Raw genomic sequence first — 11,450 nt, 5'->3', positions numbered from 1 at the left:
GTGATTACGCTGGGCCCACCCACATGACACCCCATTTTAAGGTCGGCTGATTAGCAACTTTAATTCCATCTGCTACCTAATTCCCCTTTGCCATGTAACCTGTGTAGTCACAGGTTCCCAGGAGTAGGGCAGACATTTTGGGGGCTGTTCTCCTAGTACATCATCTGGTGGGAGATGCAGACCTAGATGGAGTGAACTCTGCAGGCGGAATAAAGCCATTGCCAAGTTGAGGGGATAGCAGTGGGCTGTGTAAAAGGAGGGGAGAGAGTGATGCCTGATGTCTGGGGTCTATAAAGAAAGTCTCCATGGAGGTGACATTTGAATCTATGTACATATGAAGAATTATATATCGACTAGAGGAGTGAGTAGGATCCTGAGAGATGGCATTCCGGGTGGAAGGAACAGCATGAGCAAAGACCATGGGTGGAAAAGATGTTCAGGGTATAGAATAGTTTGTTGTGGATGGAGCATAGGGCATATAAAAAGAATAAGGCAGCCCCACTTGCCCTCACCTCAGATTAAATTAGCTTTTTAATTATATATGATTTAGGCCTTATCGTCTGTCTTCCCTGAGCTCACATTAGCTCAGAGAATCAGAGGGCGAATAGATGGTTTAAAACAATGACGAGTGGTGAGAATAAAACCCCACCATGGAAAATCTGGGCTTGCAGTTTGATTTAAAGTGAAGGGGGCCGAGGGTGTGCCGAAGGACATAGAGAGAGGCGGCAGCCATCTTTCTGGTCCACCAGATTTACGGGGGATTTCAGGCTTACGGCTACGGAATGGGGCCTTCAGAGCCTAAACTTTTCCATTTCCGGAGGTGGGAGTTGGTGTGAGTCTCTCAGGTGAGATGGCTGGAGTGAGCTGTCAAGATTCAGGCTTCTTACCCCTCCTCCCCTCAACCCCTCTGGTCGCACATGGAGCAGGCTCCAGGCTGGTGAGAGGGCCTGATGTGTGGCATCAGGTCAGCTGCTCATGCTGGAACCAGAGCTCAGGCCTCTCCTGACCTGGCCTAGCAAAGCCAATTTTCTAGAGCACCTACCTCCCCTTCCAGGCTTAACGAGCAGCACACTAGCCTGTCTGGAAGTGGGCCCTTTTTGCTGGCACACTGTGAGCTGACTTTCAAGTAAGGCTTTACCGCACAACCAGCTTACTCTTGGCCAGGCCTTGTCTTTCTTGATGGGACTTTTGGGGACTCTTTCTTCCCTGTCCAGCTGTTATTTGGAGTAGAAATGGGAATGATTCTTAGGTCTATCCCAGAGTTTCCTGTGGGCACACAAGAGCACCTGAGATGGTACACCCACAGATAAACAGTCTTTATTTTAATAGTTATATATTTATTTTTACTGTTACCTTCTGTTTATGCTCATTGATAGTGTTTTTCATTTGCCGTGGTCATGTAAAATTTAAAAAATACATTTCCTTGGGTTTAAAATGTGGATTCATTAAAAAGAAAAGTATTAAGTACATGATAATACAGATTTTTGTGGATAAGGCCGAAATCGTGATGGTGGTATCTAATAACTGATGTTTGGGTAACAGTGGTCAATTCGATTTGATTCAGCCAACCTTTGGTTTTACCTGCCGGTGATAAGCCAGGCACTGCCCTAAGTGTTTGGAAGCAGACGCTGTTACAGGGTGTTTGGGGGTTCTCCCTGGCTCTCTTGGTACAGAGCTCCGCTTAAATAAGCCCCATGCCCAGGACAGCCAGGGGCTACTAATGCTCGTCCTTTCTGTGGGCTTCCAGATGTCGATGAATGCCGGACCATCCCTGAGGCCTGCCGAGGAGACATGATGTGTGTGAACCAAAACGGCGGGTACCTGTGCATCCCCCGGACAAACCCAGTGTATCGAGGGCCCTACTCGAACCCCTACTCGAACCCCTACTCCGGTCCGTACCCAGCAGCTGCCCCTCCGCTCCCGGCTCCGAACTACGCCACGATTTCCAGGCCTCTCATGTGCCGTTTTGGATTCCAGATGGATGAAAGCAACCAGTGCGTGGGTGAGTCGCCCAGCGTCCGGAGCTTCCTGTCCATTGTGCTCTGGTGAAGGCCATGTCCTATTCCAGCAGGTTCGCCCCAGTGGGTTGTTAGCTGCCTTCAGTGCACCAGTGAAACAATGACTGAAGCCATGGTTTTTTGACTTTTAGCAGCTCGTGTCTCTGGGTGCCCTCCCACCTAAACCGTAGTTTAGTTTGCTGTCTTATTGACAATGCTTCAGAAAGCCAATCTGTTTTCTCTCTCTCTTTCTCTCGCGTATCTATCTCTCCACCTACCTATCCATCCATCTTTCAATCATATCTGTTTATCATCTATCTATTTAAAGACCAAGCTCATATTTTCTCTATTATATAACAAATGCAGCTGGTCAGACTTAGTAAGTGGATCCCAGAGAGAGATCTAGAAAGGATCAGCGCTTTGTCTTCAACACCACTCATCCTTAAATGGAGTATTTGCTCCTGAAAGAAAAGAAGCCTTGAGGGCCAAGACCAAGTATTCTGGAAGGAAAATGGGTTTCTTGAGTGTAAATCAATGCCCTTTTGGTCAAAAGGGGCCTCGCTGATGGGAGATTATAGCAAGAGTAGATCTCTGGGTGGAAGGAGACACCGTAGATCATGAGGTCCCAAGGGAGTTGGCGAGTGGCGTGGTGGGTGCCCTAGTGAGCTTTGGTGTTCTGCTGGCCAGTGTGGCCTTGGCAAAGAGTTACCTGGAATCCTCCCTGGTCACTTTGGCTGTGATCAGACCAAAACCTTTGTGATTGTCTTCAGCTTTGGGAGACAATGGTCTAGAGTGATGATAGCTCCAGACTTTTTTGATTGTGTACCCTCTCTACAAAATCTTTTTATATCTGGACCCCCATTAGATGCATATTTATAAATTACATACATATCCTGTTATGCTAATATGGTTTGAGGAGTATAAAGCATACGTAAGAAATGGAAAAATTTTAACGATGTCATAAAAATTAATGTGAATTGAAGTTCTAATATTTCTTTCCTTTACCCTGAAAGTTTAGGAGGACCTCAGTCAACTCAGTGCGATTTTTCTTGGTCCCATTTTAGGGCTCCAGAGTGTTGAGCTGTAACCAACTGTTAGGCTGGGTTGGTTATTCATAATATCTTCTATATTTTCATGCAAACGAGCATTCATTTACATTTGAATTCATGCAAATAATATGCAAACGAGTGTCCTTCAGAGCTGCAAGGCAAAATTAGATACACCTGAACCCAAATTTCTTACTGGTCTCAAGGGACAGAGGTGTGGAGGAGGAAGGGGGTAGGGGGAGAGAGCTGATTGATGGTCACTCTGAATATAGATGATGGTGCAAAGGGAAAGAGTGTCGGATGCAGTCGAGCCATGGCCTGAAGCTTTGATGGAGAAGATGAGAACATTCTTCCTATAGGAATCAGCAGAACAGTATGCCAGTTGTAACTGGAAGGGATTTTTGACAATCCTGAACCTTAGCCTCTTCATTTTATGGAAGAGGGGATGTGGACTCTAACTCGTTAGAGAATTGCAGAGGTAGATTGGGATTTCGGCTCCCCTGACGACCAAGCTACATTCTCCTAACTGGAATGCTTGGCCTCTCGTGTCTGGTAGAAAGAAATGATCTCAGAAGCAAATGCAGAGGAAGTAAGGTTGGGGTGGTGCTGCTCTTCCAGAATGCGTGGTGGGGCTGGATAAGTCCAGTGCCCGGTGCTCCTCTCAAAGTGAGGGAGGGGGTGTAATGACGATTGAGGCACTGTGTGTTTTCGGGAGGGGCTGATGTCTTGGGTGGTCCAGTCCCCCAGGCCCCTTTTGTGGAGCGGCTGGACCGGCCGCAGGCCTCTCTGAAGCATCGCCCTCCCCCCCGACAGACCTTTCCAGGATCCCAGCGCCCTTGAGAATAAGATCATGGCTGGGGAATCTATTCATCTCCTGGTCCCTATGATGTCATGTAGTTTTAGAGCTCCAAACCTGTCACACGGGAGATGCAGAGCCTTCATAATGGCCCTTTTGTAAGAAAAATACAATCTAGGAACCCTAGTGAGGACTGGCACCGGGCCCGTCCATTTCCAGAAAGTTCAGCCTTATGCATTCATAAGTCCAGAGTTCTTTTAAACTTCCCTTCACTCCACCCCACCGTTTCCTGATTTACAGAGGTCCTTCTGGGCATGGAAAGAGGTGGCTTCATGGGGAGGGGACAAGAGAGGGAATGGGGAAGGGAGTCTCCACTGCTGTTCCATCCAGGAAGAGGGATGAGAAAGCTGGGCCTGGGAGCAGGCGACAGGGGAGCCAGGCACATGGGAGGTGAGGAGAGGGAGGGACCTGACGGGAGACACTGTCGCTGCGGGAGAAGGACGATGGTGACGTTTCCCAGCACGCGGGTCTGACCTTGTGGAGGAGGCTGGGATGAGTCTCATGCGGTCGGGGAGAATCGGAGAACATTGCTGAAACTTTGGTGTTTGAGGAGAGGAGGATCAGCTCTCCAAAGAAGCCTCTTTCTCCTCTCTCTCCTCCTCCTTCTCCAAATAAAAGATAATGAACGATAGGAGCAATGGCAGCAGCAGTAACGATGGCAAACACATGCAGCGCTGTGTGCCGGGCTCTTTCTGTGAATGAACACGTTAAACCGTCACCACAGCCCTATGAGGTAGGACTGTTCTTCCTACTGTACTATGAGGACCGGAAGCACAGAGAGGCTAAGAAACCTGTTGGGGGTCACACAGGATAATGGGGGTCATGCCAGGACTTAAACCCATTCGGGCTCTGGATGAGGTAAAGCTTTGTTCAGAGCCTCTCAGAGAGTCAGTACTGGAGCCATGGTTAAAAACGAGGGCCTTCTCTTCCATTTTTTTTAATTAAAATTTTTTTCTGTAAAACTTGGAACCTGGACAAAAGCACAGAGAACACAGTGAACACTTACCTACTTATTACCCAGCTTCAGTAATTATCAGCATATACCCATCTCGTGTCTTCTTTACCTTCTCCCCATGGATTTATTTGAAGCGAATCTCAGGCATCATGTTTCTTCCTTAAATACCTCAAAATGTATCTCTCGGAGATAAAGATTCTTTTACAAAAATGGCCACAATATCATCATCCAACCTACAAAAATCAGCAATAATTCCTTTTTATCCTTAAATATCCAGGTAGTGTTCGAATTTCCCCGATTGTCTCACGAATGTCTTTTTTCTGTTGGTTGGTTTGAATCAGATCCAAACAAGGTCTACAAATTTCATTTGGTTGACACATCTCTTAACTCACTCTTAATCTTTTTTGTTCCCTTTGCCGCTTAATCTGTCGAAGAGGCTGAGTTGTTTGTCCTGTAGAATTTCCTACATTTGGTGTCTGGCTGATGACATTCTTGTGGTGGCATTTAACATATTTCTCCATCCCTCTATATTTTTGTAAACTGGTGAGGGTTAGATCTAGAGATCTGATGCAATTCAGGTTTAATTTTTTTGGCAAACTTCTTCCCAGGTATCTCTCTTGCTCTTTTGTTCTCTCTGTGTTCTAGTTTTTTCTCCTAAGTGTCTAAAAGTCTATAAAAAACTTCTGGAAGCAAATAGATATCCCCTTGTGCTGTGGCTAATTTTTTCCAAGTTTTGGACCCACTTTCAAGGAGGCCGTTTCCTCTCTGTGCCCAAATTAGACCATGCCCTGTTTATGCGGAGGGGCAGGGCCTGGCTTGGCACCCATGTCCCCTGGGCCTCTGAGCTTCCTTCTTCACTGCTATGTTTTGGGTTCCTATTTGAAAGTGGCTAGACCCTGATCCTTCTGGGACAAAGTTTGGTCTGAGTCCACAAGCCCCTAGATGTAAATCTGGATCACCTGGGACTTGCAGAGAGAGTGAACAGTGATCCAAGGATTATAGCCCACGAACCCAGAAAGTTATGCGTCATCAAGAAAACTGGCATCTTGGCTTGGGGTGGCACAGCACCAGGGCCACCTCCACAAGGGTGGTGGGACTCATGGCTGGTTACAGTGCCTGCTCCAGGTCCTAGGATCCTGGGCCCTTAGAAGATCTGGTTACCAGCTTCTTGAGATGGAGAGCCAGACAGACATGGCTAATTGGCAAGGAGGAAATAGAATACATCTAAGACCCAGACACAAGGCAAAACCGACCACATACAAAGCATTCCCAGCTAGCCAAAAGAAATCTCAGAAGCAGGATGGTGCGGGGCGTCAGCAGCATTGGTGCTGAAGGCTCAAGGAGAGGGGTGAGCCGAGCCGAGAGGCTGGGGCACCCCGGATTTGAACCCCTTCAGGATCCTTCCTATCATAGCACACTGCCACTGGGAACAAGGGCTTTGGCTTAGGTCCCTGAGTGTGGATGCCCCTTGTCTGAGTGCTCGATGCTTTTGGAGCTCAGCTTGTCACCTCTCTGGGTGGATGTTCTTAGTTCTGCTTTGCTAATCAACTTGGCTCAATGGTAAGTTAAGTTCAGAGTCTGCACCAAAAACTAACGCGCGTGAGGGGTTTTGCGGCCGAGAAGGCAGCCTTTTCCCAGAGCCTTGTTACGCCAGGGACTGGAAGATTTCTTCTGGCCGTTTGTGGTAGAGCAATATCTTTATTCTCCTCCTCGACAGGGTTTTCTCATTGATTGAAGTGCCCAAGGGGGCAGAGAGGAACACGTATGGATCCTTTGGGAAGATGGATGGTAGTTGGCCTGAGGCTTTCCTCTTGAGTTATTTTTCCTGAAAACCAGCCAGTATTTATTCAACCAGTGTATACATAGTACCTTGTTGGTGCCAGGTTCTGGCCTAGGCACTGAGGGCACAGGGCACCTGAGCATGGCCATGGGATTCTCTCCAGAGCTCACCATCAAGGAAGGGAGGTTAGACGTAAAGCAAGCAGCTGAAATACTAGGCAGACTCTAATAGGTCCCTGAGAAGGCGGAGGTGGGAAGGTGGTGTTTCCTGGGGTGGAGAGAGCTAGAACTTAGGACTCAGACAGGCCTTGATTCCCATCTTGGTTTGGCCACTTCCTAGCTGTGAGACGTGGGTCTCTGTTTTCTCATCTGGAAAATGGATATAATAACTCCTGCCTCACAGGTAACATGTGAAAATGCCTTGTCCAGGGTCTGCATGGAGTATGACGCAGCAAGTAATGATGAGGAAAGGTTCAGGGAGGCGGCTGCTAGAGTCTGGAGATGATAACTCGTGGACAGGTTTGTAGAGTCTGAACATGTATGGGAGGCCTCATTCTTGAAAACCTTAAAAACGACCTAACACTGAGCTTGGTACACCCCCACCTTGCAGGCGTTGAAGGTCTTTGCCTAGTTCAGCCCTTTATGGAACTGTCAGGCAGATTTTGCTTCCAGATGCTAACAAGCCTGGATTTATTTAAATTGCGAAACAGAACAATGGGAAGCCGTTCCAATGTGGCATTTGTTCCCAGCGGATAAGACTAGGACAGGAGCACTTAGAAACCTCACTTAGGCCTGGATGTCACAGGCTCCTGCAGGCTTTTCTTCTTATTTTTCACACAGGCTGGGGCTGTAACTTGAAACCAAGCCCTCAGGATGAGACTAGAAGGAAAATGCCGGAAGCTGTGGCTGCTCCATTCTTTAGCTGCTGAGGGCCTTGGGACCAGGCAGGCCTGGGAGGAAACGGGACCCAGGATGGAGGCAGAGCCCCACAGCTGGGTTTGCTCAGATGTCGCCGTGAACTGGGCCTCGGCAAGCTTGTCTGAGTGCAGCTCCCCCGGCTCAGGTTGTCCCATCTTGCTTCAGGTCTTTCCCAATTCTTGGGTGGGACAGTGAGCAGGCAATTTATCCTCTCTGAACCTGTTTTTCCATATGTAAACAGGGATAACAGTACCAACTTCCACAGGCTATTCCTGAGAACTAAATGAGATAATGCATGTAAATTATCTAGCATGGAGGCTGCCTCATGGGAATAATTAATAGCAGTTATCGTAACTTTGTTTTCATCATTTCAAATCTCGTCATTCCATTACGGATTCTCCTACTCCAGACTCTCAGTCCTGTTATTCAGTTATTGTTTATTCTTTCCTCTGGGGATTAGATTTAATAGTGGATGCCTTTTAGAGGGTTGAAGGTTGAATTCTTGCCACTGTCCAGCATTCTGTGTTGCAGTGATTTTTGCTTCCAAGGACACAGGCAGCAGAGAAGGGACTCTGGGATGTCATCCAGTCCAGCTCTTCTCAGAGCTCCTGTGCACACGAATCACCTGGGGAGATGCAGGTTCTGACTCAGCAGGTCTCAGATGGGGCCTGAGGTTCCGCATTTCACATGAGTCACCTGGGGAGATGCAGGTTCTGACTCAGCAGGTCTCAAGTGGGGCCTGAGGTTCCGCATTTCACACAAGCTCCCTGGTGATGCATTGCCCGCTGGTCCAGCAAGGCTCTGGTTAGCAAGGCTCTAGTCTATCTGTCTATTGTTAGGTAGGACTGCATTTAAGAAAGAGAGTAACTTTATTTTTTTAAATGTAATTTCCATATTGTTTGATTTGTTAGAAGAATGTATTATTTTTGTTTAAAAGCAAAAAAAAAAAAAAAAAAAGAAAAAAATCAAAAAAAATTTTAAAGCCTAAATTGAGGTAGCATGCTGAGGTAGTAAAGGGATCAGATAGGACATTAGTAAAAACTGGACTTTGAGCCTAGTTTTGCTATGTCTTAGCTGTGTGACATTAAGAAAGTCACTTGGCCTCTCTGGCCTAAGTTTTATTATTTGGAAAAAGGAGGGATGGTAAGAGATTAGAAGTCTTAATCTGGGGTCTGTGGATAGAATTCAGGTGATCCATTTTCATGGTTTTTTGTTCCCCCATTAACTTCTGATGAAATTTAGCATTACCTTCCGTTATATAGGCAATAAACTATAGGACTCTCAGCAGTGCCTGTGACAGTGTTAACATGAGAAACACAGATATTTATATACCACGTTACAGCTGTAGCAGTTATTTTGAAATATATTCTCACTTATCACTACTTCAGAATCGTAGAAGATGTTAGACCTGATGCCCGATCTTGCTATTTAATACACTGATAAAGGAGTGTATATATTACTGTATCACAAATTTAGTTTGAAAAAATATTTCGATAACTGTCTTTCAATATAATTGGTTTCTTTTATAATCCTACGAATTTAATGTCCTGCAGTGAACATCATTGTTCTGAGAAGGGGCCCACAGACTGCACTGGTCCGCAAAATGGGTTCGTGGCATTTAAGCACACAGTGGGCTTCAGTTCCCTGGGCCAGATGGTTTCTCAGGTCCCCTCCAACTTAAGAAGTTTCTACTGTTCTAAAACTCCGCAGTCCGCAATCCGTAGGGAAGAGGACGTTTGCGTCCTGACAGGCTGGGTTTCCTGTTAACGCATTGTCATCCGGACTACTCAGTAATGTGGTCCTTCTCCAGTTGCGTTGCAGCCAGCCCGCGTGCTCAGTGGCATCTTCTGCCAGGACAGCATCAGTTCTCCATTTATGAGGCAGCCCCTCCCACCCCCAGCTGGAGCCGCTTTGGAAACGGGCCCTGGCCGGCGTAGGGTGGGGACCCACGGGTGGGGCACGTGCAGCCCTTGGTGCCTTTGTGTAGTAGGTACTTCCCCGATGCCTCGCATGGCGATTAGCTCAATGACCTGTAAATTTTTCTTGGCTCTCACCTTATGTTCCTTGTGTTTCTATTAATTACGTTCCATTCTGGACTTAGCCGGTTATGTGTGAAAAGCAAGTGGTGTTGCAAGAGGACAGAAGCGTGGACTTTCAACATCAGCTCCGCTTCTGACGATTCTGGCTGAGGCGGGTGCATGACCAGGTCTCCGGAGAGCGTCTGCTGGCGGCAGGTGCTCGTACTTACCTGCCAGGTTGCAAATAGCCTCAAACGCAGATCGTTTAGCAGCCCGGTTAGCCATATGTGTTTTAATTTAGTGGGAGGTGCATGTTATGGTGCTTCTCAAACAGGCCCGATGGTTCCAGATATGTTGAAAGAGAGGATGGTGTTTGACGGAAGTGGATTGAAAAGACCACTGGTGAACTCTAGAACAGAATTGTACCTACACTGGCACTCTCCGTACATGTTCCCCGTGGGTCTTGTCTGCTTGTACAGATGTCCACAGGGCATCTGCAGCTCCCACCCCCTCTCCAGCACGATGCAAGAAACAGAGTGATTTGGGAGCCGTCCTTTGTGCTATGAGGAATGGATTAGATGGAATAATGAAGTAAAAATCCCATATGATTGCAAAGGATTAGTGAGTGTTACGGAGAGTATGTGCATGAGTACAATAAAGCTGATTAAAACAATAAATGGGGAATCATATTTAATATTGCCAACAATAGCCTCATGTAAATGTCATCTGATAAGCCCAAGTTACAGTATCTGCTGTTAAGGAAAGAAAGGGGATCTTTCTTTTCTCAAAGGACCTGGAGAGTGTGGGCGATTAGGCCAGGGAGTAGTGGGAGATAGTATGATGCCGCGGGAAGAGCATGAGCTTTAGGTTCAGAACATGCTGGGGTTCTAATCCCATCCATGCACCGTTGCCTGGCTTGGGTCCTGAAATCTCGGAGTGTCCCATCTACAAGACGAGATACTGGTACTTATCTGGTGGGGTTGTTCTGAGGCTTAGCAAAGCATAACCTGAGTGTCCGCACTCCCTCAACGATGGCTGCTGTCCCTCCCCGCCCCCATCCCCCTGGGGCGGCAGTCTATTTGCTCCACATCTACCAGTTTCTGCCCAGTTGCAGGTCAGAGAGTGGCAGGTGCCATTGGCTACTTATCCCAGGTGGGGAGGTTTGGGGGAGGGGAAGGACAGGGACCATGTGCTGTCACTTCTCCACTCTGACCACACTCAGCCAGAAGCTGCTGTTGAGCCTTTCTCTGGGGCCCTCAGCTCTGCGAGTGCCAAGGAGTGACATGGGTACATTTGTCCTCCCCTTTGTTTGGCTGCCAGCCTCTCTGGACACACGGACACACAGATAGACAGAAAGACAGACTCCAGACCACGCTGGCCTGGCAGGTTGTGACTGGGGAAGTGCGGATGAGCTGGGCTGACCCTCATCAGACACCTCTGAGTCAGACAACCTTCCCCAGCACACCCTGTGGTCTGCTTGGAGGTAGAAAGGCTACAGCTTCCCAGCAGTCCCCAGGTGCGTGTGACAGAGGACAGGCAGTTGCCCATGTGCTCTCATCAGGGCGTGGGTATTGGGAGTTGGGGCAGTGGGCAGAGGGTTCCTCGACTGCAGGTACTACACCAGTGTCCATGATTTATTCATAAAATCTGGCAATGTAGCTCTCAATCGGTGATTGTCAACTGAACGAATGAATGGATGGATGGATGGATGGATGTATGAATGAATGGGTGGATGGAAGGAGAGTGTGGGCACAGTTAACCCCAGGCAAGTGAGAGGGGAGGCTTCACGTGTTTCTATGCTTGGTCTCATCATTCAGTCAGCTCACCCTCCCAGCCACTACCGTGCTGGGCGCTGAGGGGGACCAAGATGACCAAGAATCT

The 11,450-nt window shown here is 47.8% G+C and overlaps 1 protein-coding gene across 1 annotated transcript in view; it reads left to right on the top strand.

Annotated features, from left to right (window-relative positions):
- The window catches only part of FBLN5 (fibulin 5), a 71,364-nt gene that overhangs the window by 6,444 nt on the left and 53,470 nt on the right, over positions 1-11,450 (top strand). The window contains exon 4 of the mRNA XM_011373152.2: positions 1,748-2,002. Coding sequence (XP_011371454.1) covers positions 1,748-2,002 — 255 coding nt within the window. The remainder of the gene's footprint in view (positions 1-1,747; positions 2,003-11,450) is intronic.

The sequence above is a fragment of the Pteropus vampyrus genome, unplaced genomic scaffold (genome assembly GCF_000151845.1).
Source record: "Pteropus vampyrus isolate Shadow unplaced genomic scaffold, Pvam_2.0 Scaffold219, whole genome shotgun sequence".
Lineage (NCBI taxonomy): Eukaryota > Metazoa > Chordata > Mammalia > Chiroptera > Pteropodidae > Pteropus > Pteropus vampyrus.
This window is presented reverse-complemented; position numbering and strand designations above follow the sequence as displayed.